Consider the following 14213-nt stretch of genomic DNA (forward strand, 5'->3'; position numbering starts at 1 on the left):
ATGGATAAACACACAAACTTAGCATAAACAGTAGTTATTGACAAATTATCGCTGATGAAAATATATTTACAATAAGAAATCCCTTTTCCTAAATGAATAAATGATATCAAAGTGAATTAAATGTAAATCATTTATGCTTTCAACACAAATTAAAATCACCTTGAAATCAAATAAGTAATATAACGGGAAATCATGCGAAGGATTCTACGTAGGATATTGAATGTTAAAATATTGGAGAACTATTTGAAATAAAATTACGATATCACGATCCTCCGAAAAAAGAAGCTCTTAAATATGATGGCTCCAATGAGAATAAGTCCCGAAATGAGCATTGTCAAAATATGAGGAGTTTTTCGGAAGTGTGTGTTTTCGGAAATGTAATTAAAAATGAGGCTCCGAGAAATGAGTAGTTCTAAAATGGAATATTTTAATCATAAAATTTTCGGGAGTTGTAATTTCACAAGTGTTGTTTCGGAGCATTTTGTCAAAAATATTATGATACAAAGGTTTTGATATATAAAGGCCTTCAAGGGAAGCATCGGGAAATTTATTTCGGAGTTAAAGTTTTTGTAACTCTATATTAATAAATCTTACGAAATAAAGAGGCGTCAATAACAAATGACCTGATATCATAAGTTTAATTATAAAGGGCACTTCGGCAGTGGGCCCATCGGAACTCTAGTATTTCCCAATACTTTGAAAATTCACCACCAATAAGAGAGTTTTGATGATTCATTGTAATTAAGGGAAAACTTTAATTTTTTATAAAGATAATTTCAAGCGCTTATTAACATATTCCCCATTGTCCATTTATTAAATGAAATCAAATATTTTTATCTACTAACGTAAGCATAAAGGCCCCCCATTATTTATTAGAACCGAGTAAAATGGGGGTTGTTGTTTGCTACAATAGGAAGAAATAGAGAGAATGCAAAAATCCATGAATTTTGATAGAAATGATTCTCTTACATAGGATACCTAAAAGAGATATGGAGATCCAAGGAAATAAAGAAAATAAGGAGAAAAATTATGTTAAGTCATCACATATGCGCACTATTTTATCACATTTGGAGATCACAACTATTGAGTCTCAAATCATGACCATTCATGTCTTCAAGATGCACATAATTATGGATTCAATTTAGCACCAAGGAAATACTTCATTCTCAATATCTATATGAAGAAGATTGATCATAAAGATCCTATAACATAGATATTTTAGATGTAGAAATTACTTTTTTTATACTAAATGTCAACCTTTCAAAATGTTATTATTGTGTCCTTATATGTCGAACATGATCAATCAGGTATCAATGGATTTTTGAAAGAAAAAATGATTTTATTGCATATTAGTCAATTTTTATGGATGAATTTATAGCACATTATGGGGAAATTAAGCGAATAAATATATTTGTAATTGAGCTCCAATTTTTTAGTACATTCAATAATTCGAAACACTAAGTATCAGGGTAAAAGGTTACATCCTATAAAATAAATTATTAGCTCTCTTTATAGGAACTTTAATCGAAATGATTCAACGTGAACTTCTTTTATTTGAACCTAAATCCTTAGACCGTGCTTTCATCCTAACAAGGAAATTCAAAAGTAAAAATATTGCTACTAGAAGAGTGGTCAGCAACAACTATAGAGAGGATCATTCTCCATCTCCTAATTTCACTCAAATGACAAAAAATGGATGAAGAAAGAGAAAGAGGAATACATTTCAATTGCGAATAAAATTATATTAAGGGGCATGTAGAGAGAAGAAATTGTTTTGTATAAATCATGAAGAGGAAGAAGATCATGAATTGGAACCATCACAAGATCTAGATCTAGAAGAGATTGGTCCAAAATTTCCATTTCATGCATTGATACTCCACGAATCCTAAATATATAAGGATATATAAAAAAGGAGAAAGGTAATAGTATTTATTAATTCAGGTAGTACCCACATCTTGATCAACTATAACTGAACAAAACTTCTAAATTGCTTTACATTTCCTGAACTGAAGTTTTCAGTGGTGATTGTAGATGGGCGTACCATAAATTTTTCAAGGAAGTTCCATAATATTAATCTCAATATGGGGAGTATTAATGGTTAGTCCCATTATTCTAACCAAATTGGGTTGTGTTTATGTTGTATTAGGGTTCCAATGGTTACAATCAATAGGAACAATGATCATTAATTTCCAAGATCTTTTCATGATATTTTCTAAAGAAGGATAGGGAATTGAGCTTAAATGTATCCAAGGGAGTCCCTCTAAAGTGATAATATATACCAAAATGAATAAATTACTCAAAAATGGACATGATGGTGTAATTACACAATTTTGCTCACTATATGTTCAAATATGTATATTCTCTACTCTCGAATTCTCCACAAATTCATTAACAATCATTCCAATGTATTTGGATATATAGTTAATGGTATTCCAATAAATTGGGATCATGATCATGCTATTTATTTGAAACATGGAAGTGTACTACCTAACATTAGACCTTATAAGTATCCATATGGATAGAAGAGTGATAATGAGAATATAATTCACTAAATGTTATATGTCAACACAATTCAACCTAGCCAAAGAGATCTATCTTGACCAATCCTGATGGTTACAAAAAAGGTTGGAATATGATGTTAGTGTCCATATTATATACAAATCAACAAAATTTCCACCAAATATAAGCTTCATATTCATACCATTGATGAATAATGACATGAATTTCAAGGAGCAATTTTCTTAACCAAGTTGGATCTCTAATCAAGATGTGATCAACTGAGAATGAGGCAAGAAGAAATACCCAAAATATCCTTAAAAAACCAGCAAGTTCATTAATGTTTTTAATTTTTCTATTTGGACATACTAATTCACCTTCAACATTTCAAAACTTGATGAATTCTATTTTAGAACCCTTTCAAAAAAATTGAGTTAATATTTTTTAATGAAATACTAATCCATAGAAAATATTGGGAAGAGAATATACAACATATTTATAGGGTCGTAAAACCATTGGAAGAGAAACAAATATATGCGTATCCTTCAAAGAATTCCTTTTGGTTTCAGGAATTGGAATATTTGAGTCCTAATGTATTCCCGTTATTCAAAATGGACCTCTCATGATAGATACACCTTTGGAGCCAATGTTCTTCCCACATAAGGGTGTTCTCTAAAAGTTCAGACTCAACATAAATGCAAGGAATGCCTAGGACTACTGTATTATCGATTATCTATACCAAGTTCCTTATTCCATGTTTTCCTTGGAGGTTTTTTAGAGTTTTCCTACAGAAAATACAACCTTGTTAACTATCATCATATGGTTTCATCCCTCATATTCAAATTTGATAACATTTGACATTGATGTTAGTTGATTTAGGTTATCTCATGAGGTTTCTTTTCAAATATCTATGTACATCCATAATCATGATTCTTATCAAACTATTGAGGATGTGTTAGGGTCCAACCCTAACCCCTTTATTTATGTAATAAGCCCAATGGGTTGAGTCATAGTCATAGTTAGTTAGAGAGTAAATAAAGCCTGTATTAATAATTGTAAGTGTTTGACCCGCATTAGAGAAAAGGGACAACAGTGAATTGTAAATGGACCATAGTTAATAAATAAAGTGGTTAACTTGTGTTATGCAAGGGACCACTAGTAGTTAGGGTTTTGGATGTCATTTAGCTATAAATAGTACTATTTAGTAAAGGAACGATCATCGAGTTTTATTGTAATTGAGCTCTGCTCTGCTGGAGGTTTCCCCCTCGAAGAGGTAAGTGAACATTGAATCTATTTCTGAATAATAAAACACTTGTAGTTTTTTTTATTTTACTATGTGTCCCGAGCTATATTTCTTCACATTTCTGGTATTCTGGAATTACTCACAGGTCAAGAGCATAACAAGTGGTATTAAAGCACTTTCCAGGGCCAATTGTACCTCTAATTTTCACAGACTATTTTTTTAGGCTATAGATGTGTTCTAACGTTTGTCGTTGAGCACATAAGCTTGTGGATTTGGGGAGGCATGCACGCAGGAACTATAGGAGGTGGTCACACTTTTTGGACTCCCTTGTAACCCATGTGGGTATCCCTTCAAGTAGTAGTGCATTAAACAGAACAACACATGGATTGCACTTCCACGTACCCTTGGGTATATTAGAATCCCCCTTGGCTCACCTGAAACCTCGCCTTAGATAATCTGTGGGTCGTCTTTCTCCTACAATACAATGAGAACAACAATCAGGGAGATTACTTGCACATACGATAAGGTAGTCTAGTAGTACGGCTAAGGGTATAGTCGATCCTCATTAGTTAGTGCCCTGAAATATTGGGTCGAGTACTATTGTTGGACCCATGTGTATATTGTGATATATAGCACGTGACACTCCTTTGTGACCATAGTTACCTCTGCTATTTGAAGATCACCCTCTACCTTATCTTCCAGATCAGATCCAGCAGTTGGGGTTCTGTAACTGCCGTGTAAATCAGATCCAACAGTTGGGTTTATGTCGCCATTGTGAAAATTAGATCTAGCAGTTGGGGTTTTGTTGCCACCATGCAACTCACATTCAACAGTTGGGATTTTCACAGTGTTGATCAGACTCTTTGTGTAGTGAGGCTTTCTGCTACTATAGTCTGAGCCCTATTTTCACAAGGCATTGGATAGGATCAAGTTTTTCGAAATTCAACCATTGCAGTATTGATCAGTGGGGAGTTAAACTCCTTTCAGAGAAAAAAAAGATTTAGAGACCATCCCAGGGCACCTGCAAGAGACTTAGCCCATCATATTGAGGACGAATATCTGGTCGCAGTGGTACCATTCACTTGTAAGCCCCAATTTTTTTGGCTGTCCCAAAATTTTTCCCGACACAACCTTAAGTGATCCATGTCATTATAACCTGAGCTTGCCCTCTTTCCAAGCATGCTACTCTTAAGTAAGCTTAATTTATTTTTTCTAGGATTGGTGTATGCAGGGTACCTGATCTCAGGTTATGGCTATGGAAAAGGCACTCAAGAGGGTCACCAGCCTTAACGAAAAGTTTGAGATATTTGAGGACAAGGTTCTCAAATAGCTCTCACAGATATCATCCATTATACAACCGCCTCATATGGAGGATCCTAGTGTTGATGCACACCTAGAAGGAGAATTGAGCCATCACATTCACTTCCATGGAAATCACCACTCTTTAAACCAACAGAAACCCAAGCTGGACATGTACAAATTTGATCGCTATAACCCTAGAGTATGGGTAGCACAAATGGAACATTATTTCTCCCTTAATGATATATGGGTAGATCAAACTAAACTACATATGGGAGCCCTTCACTTGGATCAAGAGAGATGGCAATGCTTGAAGTGGCATCAAAAATGTTATCCAGGGAAATTAACTTGGCACATGTTCTCAAAAGCCATATGTGATCGCTTTGACCGCGAATCTAATTTTCTGGGTCATCTGACTAAGATTCGGCAAACCGAAACAGTAAAGGACTACATTGTAGCCTTTAAGAAATTGGCCATTAGAAATGATGGTCTAGGAGATGACTTCTACTTAGAGTGTTTCATCAGTGGCCAATAAGGAGCCATCCAAGCCCATGTCCTGAAGCACCACCCAGCTACTTGGATGGATGCCTCCAAAAAGGCCTTAGAAGTAGAAATATCCTTAACGGCCCAGTCCAATCGTCCAATTTTTTCCACCAAGGCACGTCCCACCCAGGCTGAGGGTCCCACCTAAACACTTAAGGTTCAAAAGGTGTCACAAGCAAAAATGTCCGAAAGAAGAAAACAAGGACTATGCTACTACTGTGATCACAAGTACTCTCTTAGACATAAATGCAATGAACCAAAATTATTTCAAATTGATGCTACTAATAACAACTCACATGAGGAATATAGAACTGATCGAGACGAGAATGGCGTTCGCTCTGCAAATTTCAATTTCAAGGGTTTTGGCACAAACGAGCGGAAGACTGGCTGGCACAGAGGTTGAGGCGGTCGATTTCGAGCCGGAAAAATATGATCTGATGGACGATGATACAGCAATGGATGACGACAATGCGGATGCCGTTCCTACTACTCCTGCTCCCAAATTGAAATCCGCCATAACGGGAGGTACTTCCCAGCTCGGCGATGGTGGCCCTAAGAAGACCAAAGGAAGGGGTTTCAGAGAAGAAACTGACGCTGAATGCAATAGCCGCTTTGCGGCGCGAGAGTTTGAGTCTCTTGATTCGGATGGCGGCCCTGGCCCTCAGAGATGCACCTATGATGTTCTTTTACTAGAGCGACACAATTTGTTATTGTGTTCTTTCAAGGGTTTGGGCATTCTGGATGTGTTTACGGGTATATTATAGGATAGTACCTATGACGAGATTTCAATTTTATCAGATCTTGGGAGAAATAGGCAAGGAGACGGGACGTTCACTTCAGGCATAAGAAGATATAAAATCCCCAGATCCGCTGCTGATCAATCAGATCGGGCTCTCATCAAACAGATCGGCCAAGATCTTGTAGGTCTGCTCCCCTGAATGGGAAATAGCCACGGCAGATCTGCTCTAGGAAGCTCAAGAAGCCCTGGCATGGGGTCAAGGCCCTTATCTGACTCCTTTCAGATCCAAATTTCTTAGCCTTCAGGCAGAACCATCATGCAATGGGTTAGCCCTTTAGATCTGGTGCAGGAACTCAAACTGAATCTAGAGCGCAGAATGGGGATCCCATCAAGCCTTCTGCAACTTCTCTTTTAAGGTAAACAAATTGATGACCCTCTTCCCCTCTCTGCTTACAGCATTTCCAGGAATAGCTCGGTGGTGGTGACCCTTCGTTTGAGAGGAGGTGCAGTAGGACAGTCATCCTCTACTCGGCCTTTCTCATACAAAGACGCAGTTCACTCTGAGAACCCCAAACCCCCGGAAGCCCTTAGATCTAAGGCCTTCTTGGTTGACAAGATTGAAGAAGTTCCCTCTGTTGAACTCATACATGAAGATCTGGCTTCCCATCTTCAAGAATTTGCAGAAAGAGCCATCATTTGCAGATTTAATGGATTGTGGCCGCGATCTCAGGATCTCTATGCATGGATCCATGCAAATTGGACACATCATTGTAAGATCTTTTTTTGTTCGAAAGGTTACTTCATTGTTCTATTTGATAACAGTAAGCATTATGAAAAGGCCATAGCAGAGGGCCCTTGGTTCATGGGAAATGCAGGGTTATTCTTGACTCCTTGGTTCCCAGATTTTGATCTAGCTACTGCAGTCATTACAAAGACACCGGTATGGATTCGGCTTCCAAACTTACCTGCACACCTATGGAGTACTCGTGTCTTCAGAGTTATAGGAGACACCTTGGGCAGCTTCATCAATGGAGATTTATGGCGGGAAGCCAAAGGTCTCTACTCATATGCAAGAATATGTGTGGAGTTAGACCTGAGCAAAGGTCTTCCAGAACAAATCAATCTCAAGATAAACGACTTTGTCTGGACCCAGACTCTGGATTACGAGAATACTGCTTTTCGGTGCTGCCATTGCCACCAATCTGGGAATTTGCAGAATACATGCCCATCTCGCCCGGCAAAAAAGAACAAAGCCAACGTCTCCAAGCCCAAGTACAAACGATGGGCTCCTTGCTCTCCTCCTCCAGTCGTGGATTCTGATTCCTCCAGCTTTGAAGATGAAGATAGCGATGAAGAATTGAATCAGGCCCCTCATTTCGTGGCCCCTTCCACCGATGGTCTGGCGCCTTCCTCTGACTCAGCCATTGCTCAGAAACGTGTCCATTTGTCCTCCTCCTCGGATTCAGAAAAGGAGGGCTCCCCTGTGGAGGACCCCAATCTTCAAGTTGTAATCGCTCATCCACCCCAAAATGCTTGGGTTGAAGTTAAAAAAAGGAAAGGGAAAAAGCTTCGTGTTGAAGCCTCTAGCCTTTCAGGGTAGTATTCAATGCTTCTTTAAGCTCCTAGTGACTTGTTGTAGCTCCTTGCTTGCTTAACTCCTCCAGAACCGAGGTTGATAGTCCTATCATTTCCGGTTGCAGGTATCCTGCATCTCTGGAATGTATCCTCTTGTACAATATTTTTTTGCTTAATAGAATTTGTCTTAATTCAGAAAAACAACTCACATGAGGACGCTCCATCCCTTGAGGTGCCCAAGGACGAATTTGGGGAAACCCAAACCGACAATGAACTCACAGCTACGTCGGATGAGCCAATTATCTCACTACATGCTTTGGCTGGCATTTATTCACCTCAAACTCTCAAAATTCGAGGCTTTATTAAAAATCGACCAGTCGTGATATTGATTAATAGTGGCAACACTCATAACTTTATCCATAAGCGAGTCATAGAAGTTTTTCATTGCTTTGTGTGAGAAGTAGCTAATTTCTAATTCCTCATCGTTGATTAAGGGACCACGAAATTTGAAGGTTGTTGTGAAAACATTAAGCTTTAGATGGGAGACTACCACCTAAAGACCCAGATGTTCTCTATTGAAATGGGTGGTTGTGACATTGTCTTGGGTGATGAATGGCTTCGCACACTGGGCCCGATCACAATGGATTTCCAAGAGTTATATATGAGCTTTAAGAAGAATGACCACATTCATAAATTACAAGGGCTCCAGGAAAGTGCTCCTACTATCATCAACTCGAATTGAATGGAAAAGCTTTGGAAAAAGGGTGATCACAGAATCATCACCCAATTTAATGCCATCAAAGCCATTGAATCCATTACTCCTCATATTCATCCTGAGATGCAATAGGTAAGTTGTAGCATCTACAACCACCCTTCAAAATTTTTTCTTAGCTTCATTTTGGACCATCCCTACCAGCCATCCTCAGCAGCATGTCTTGCACTGTCAAGTACACGAGCTTTAATGGTTTTCTAGTAGACTACGAGCTTGTGCATGATAGCTTGTTGCATCCCCCTCACAAGTTGTTTCTCCAAACTTGGTCTAGCTATAGGCAAAGCAACTCCCTCAAGAAATTGCACAATTCTGGAGGGGTACCAGCCTTCCCTCCAGAAATTGTGCAATCTTGACTGGCAGCCTGCTGGGCTCCACAATTGCACAATTTTGCTTGTCAATCTTCACTAGACAAACTGTGCACTCTATCCTAGCAGGACTTCTCAGCCCAGAAGTTGCAAAATTCTAGGCAGCAATGACCTACTTAGCCCAGAAATTGTGCAATCCCTTTAGGTAGCCAACCTAGCTCCCTCCCAAAAATGCACAAATTTTCCCATCAATCAAGTAGGCTTTTGCATGTGCCTTTAGGTTGACCAGTTCCCTCCGGGACTAAGAAGAACTGAATTGCACGAATGGAATGCTTCTCCTAAGGCCGCATGCAAAGGCATCCCTTGATTCTGTGATCTATCTTTTGCAACTGGAGGTTACATGCATGTATCATTTCATAAACCTCCCGCCAAGTGTCGCTTTTCCTAGATTTGTCGCATGCGTGTCACAACCTCAATTTTATCAAAACTCATCAACAGACGCTGCAGGGCTCATTCCTCACATTATCCTTGCAGCTCCAACATCCCACATTGCATCTAGGAGTCATCGACACATTCCACTCAGTTGGTTTGGGGTAAGCCCACTTTTCATGTCTTGCATTGCATTTTTGTCGCCTTTTATGTTTTGCTTCGTGTGAGTGATGTTTTCTTGATTTCAGCGAGTGCTTGTTGTCATTTTTCTACATGTTAGCTTGTAGAAGCATTGTTTTAGTTTTTGTTCGCATCTCACTGTTGTCGCATGCATGACACTATTTTGCATGGACGATTGCTATCTCGGTGATTCGCTTCACACACATACATGCTTTCCTGTTTTCTGAACCTTGCACTTGTTGTTTGCATGAATGATCATTCACTCTTGTTTACACTCATCTCACCATGCATCCAAACTTCTCATGTTTTCAGTTGTCCGTCTGCTGGTCTAGGTTGGCTTAGCATGAACCGTGCATTTCTCTACTAGCACTACACATTTCTAGAAGCGAAGGCTTTACCTTCCCTCCAGAAACTTCACATGGCTGGCCCAACACTGACCTCTAGGCTTGCATTACGCAATTCTTGGAGGCAGTGTCCCGCTAGCCCCAGAAACTACGCAATGCAGTTTGCTGGTTTCATGTCACTGCTAACTGAAATTGCACATTGCATAGTTTCAGTCGTTACCAGGCCAAGATGGATTGTGCATTGCAGAGTTCTAGCAATCACTCAACCTCCTAACAGCCTAGACTGTCCCTTGCATAATTTTGGCAATCAATCTCCCGACCTCCCGGTGGAAATTGCGCAACCTTCATGATCAAATACACAAGTATGTTGCAAGTCAGTCCTCAAGTTTGTTTTGGTTTTCGACTGACAAATTGCTTGCCATGAGTGTTGCTATGTCTCCAGGCATCACAGGTGTTCATCTGTCTCTTAGAAGCACAAGTAAAATGGCCTTCAAGAGAGCAGAGTCAAACAACACCATTAAGAGCCCAATGGGGTTTGCAGCCAAGCAAGTGTTTATGAGCTCACCTACCTATGAAGAGACCAAGTTGTTCATAGACAAGGACATCAAGATAATATGGCAACAATATTACAACAAGCAGCACCATTAGCAACAGCAAAAGGAGGCACACCTGCACGCAATGGATGCAAGCGGAAGGTTGTTGACAACATAGAGGTGGAACAAAGTTACAAGCTCAAGTAGATCCACTTGTGATGAAAGCAACTTTGGGGACTTGGGCTATGAGGTGACGATGCGACATGAAGATCGCGCCAAGGTAGAGAATGGAACAGAGAAGGAGTTGCATGTGCTGAAGCAGCAACTCAAGGAAGAATAGGAGCTCCATAAACGAGAGAATGAGTTGCAACAGGAATATGTACAATAAGGGGCGCAACATGCACAGACAGATGAAACTGCACCCGTAAAAGTTATAGATCCATCTCAGCAGCTGGAACAGAGTAGACAAGGTGAGTAGTGATGTTGATCACATGCAAGGGAATTCAGCAGCATGCATGTCATTTTGTGCACACATGTGATCCCACCCATTTGGCACAATCACCAAGGTGAAGACAAGAAGAAAGTCCAACTGGAGCTAAGCACATATTTTTAAAAGTTGATGCACGATGCCACCAGCACATGCTCGGAGAGCAATGTAGACACCATGCATCAACATGTTGCAGTCCAGTCACAACCAAGACGATCATGCACATGCTATCAGACGAGTTGGATAGAGGAGCCATATCAGTGCACCCAGATGCAACAAAGGCAAGAGTTTGCTTCAACAAGATGTCACCATTGAGCACACAGACACCATCATGGACGACCAAGCTTAACATCATCTCACCACCTTCGACCATCACAAGGATGTTAAAGAGTTGGTCTCACCACAACAATCTGAGTGTCAGTGATGTCTTACATGGCTTGATCAAGCCATTTTGTCTCACATGGGCACATGTGCATTTTAATGTAACATATTGTCAAGCAGAAGTTCAAGTGTCGATAGTTGAATGTAATAGTCATAGAGTATTTGAAGAGTCATGAGGATAGATGAATGGTCAGAAAGGGGAATGTCAAGGGTCGCCCCACACTTTGCTATAAATAGTCCCTCATAACTCATTTTAGAGTCTTTTGGTTAGCCAAGCTTCTGATAGGAGTATCTTAGAGAAAGCTTGGACAGTATTGTAATGAGCCTTGGATTCTCCACTGTGCAAAGCTAGTATATCTCTTTGGACGAGCAGGTGGTTGTGCTTGTAACGTTCTGTTGTTGTATCTAGTGGTTGGACATGAATGTATTGTATGGCTGGAACTTACACTTTTTAATATAACAGAGCCAACACATTTCATGCATATGTTGTATTGTATTTCAGCTATCTATTTACTCTGAATGATATATGTATATGTTTTCTTATGCATGCATGTGTAGCTATTTTTTGTATATGTATGTATGAATCTTACTCAAATGTGTTGTTGGCTTAACCATCACTTTGGATTGCTAGCTAACATGCCTTCCATGTTGTAGTGCATCTCTTCTTGTGTGTTCCATTCTTAACTTCGTGTTATCACAGGTTTCCAAGGGGTGCACTCACCTCACAATGCACCTTCTTTGACTTGCCGCATCTGTCACACCTTGCTACCTACAGGGACATCTTACTTTCCTCTGCGTGAAACAGTGGTCAAGGCATTACCGTATGACCCACTGCTGGGAATCCTATACCAAATGGTCTGAGGTCTAATTGGGACTTCTTACCAGGGAGATCCCCTGACATGTTGGCAAGTCTATCACCGTCAACATTTTGGTGCTAGAAGGAGGTCTAGATGACAAGCCGAGTCCTCACATCTGTATTGAATCTCTACATATCTGTCATGACTAACTACAAAGTTTCTCTTCTGGAGTGTATGTCTTATGGAAAAAATTTCATTATCTTGGAAAAGCTCTCAGATAACTTGTCACATAAAACATATGATGGTGGAGGGCACATAGCGTTGGTTAGGCATGCGGTCGATGTTGTAGGCTCATGCAAAAGACATGCAATCTTTGAAGAATACATGACCTACGCATTGTTTGTCTACATGCTTCAAGGGCACCCAATGATCCAAGACGATCCTTTAATGTCAACATGTTCCAGTCGGCCTCAAGTACAACCAACATAGTCTAGCCAACAAAGAACTCACATGGAGTTTTTTATAATGAAAAGGCAATGAAATTCATATGTCTTCATAGGCTTGGAAAATATTCTTGTTGGTATTTGGGGAAAATGGCTATGTAAAATGATTAAGATATGAGATAAGATTATCATAATAATATATTTTTTTTAATTACAAAAGGGATTATTGGAGAAAATCCATACATGGGCTTGTAATCCCTAGTCTCAAGGGGAGTCCTATGGAGGAAGTTGAGATCCTTAAGGATGGTTGACAGATTTATTCCAACCAATTCCCTGGAGATATGCCAAGGTTCTAATCAAAGGGGACCTTGAGAGACATTGTCTCCATAAAAATCTTTAAGTGGTTTAGATGGAGAGCCTTTAAAAACCCTTCCTGGGAATTAAAAAGAGAAGAAGAGAGGTTGTGGAGAGATTCTTCAAGGCTTATTGATTCATGGATTTTGTAAAGGAGAAGTAGATTGTAGGTCTACTTATTTTTCCCTTTTTTTCAAGAATCAATAAAGAAGGTTCATGGGATTCATGAACTCGAAGAGGTAGCCAGGGAGATTCTAGTGAACTCTGTTATCAAATTGTCTGCGTCATGTCTCTATCTTTATTGCTTATCATAGTTTTCATATGTTTTGTTTGTATGTCTTTAAGCAATGATGAGAATGAATATTGTAAGCCATTTTTCCATTATGTCTTTAGTGGAGAATTGGGAGATGAATTGAATTGAAATCTAAAATAGTATCTAAGGCACTAATTACAAATCAGGTGGTATCAAAGCCTCAAGATCAGAGGTTGTTTCTGTGGATCGTTAAAGGACAACCATAGGCAGAGGTTTGAAGTGGTGAGGTGGATCGAGATTGGTGGATTTGTGGCTAAGTACTTGTGAAGCAATTGTTTTCAGTAACACCTTCAGCTAGTGGATATGCAACTCGATTGGTGGATCTGTGTGGTCTTGTTGGATTGTTGGAAGAGATTACATGGTAGCTGGTAGTGTTTTTGTGGCATTATAGAATTGCTTCAATCAAAAAAATCTACCTGTGGTGTCTGGTCTATCTTCGTGGTCTACACATTGCATGGAAGTGTGTCAGTATCACAGATTTCATCTGGTGATCAAGGGTAGCTTGATGTATCATCGTGAACTGTGTGCTGCGTGGAAGCGATGAACTACGTGTTGTGTGCTGCTAGAAATGTGTGCTGTGTGGAAGCGATGAACTACGTGTTGTGTGCTGCTAGAACTGTGTGATGCATGGAAGCTACCAATATATCCTCCATAAAAACGTTTGAAACAATGATCATATAATGTATATTGTGGTGATATAATCCACTCAAGATTATATTTTGGGTTGTTGAAATCACATCAAGATTGTATTTTGGGTGGCTCTGTTGGAATTTAATTCCAACTGCAACATAAACAACTGGACAAAAATCTGATTTGCTGTAGATATTCCAGACTGTTGGATGCCTCAAAGTCATGCTTGATATTTTCCACATTAATGTGCATTAAATTTTCAGCATTAAATTGCCTTGCAACAACCGACTTCATTTCTTCAAAAGGCATCACTGCTTGCTGCATTCAATATGCAGATAAGCTTTAGAAGA

The 14213-nt window shown here is 39.4% G+C and overlaps 1 protein-coding gene across 1 annotated transcript; it reads left to right on the forward strand.

Moving 5' to 3' along the window:
* Positions 1–5907: 5907 nt before the first annotated feature.
* On the forward strand, positions 5908–6345 carry LOC149257712 (RNA-binding protein Y14-like). Its single transcript, XM_089385014.1, has one exon. It carries the CDS (start codon positions 5908–5910, stop codon positions 6343–6345), a length of 438 nt encoding a protein of 145 aa, XP_089241140.1.
* The last annotated feature ends 7868 nt before the right edge of the window (positions 6346–14213 follow it).

This window comes from Pinus tabuliformis, chromosome 6 (genome assembly GCF_031772625.1).
Source record: "Pinus tabuliformis cultivar Carrire ecotype Pingquan chromosome 6, CPIR1, whole genome shotgun sequence".
NCBI lineage: Eukaryota > Viridiplantae > Streptophyta > Pinopsida > Pinales > Pinaceae > Pinus > Pinus tabuliformis.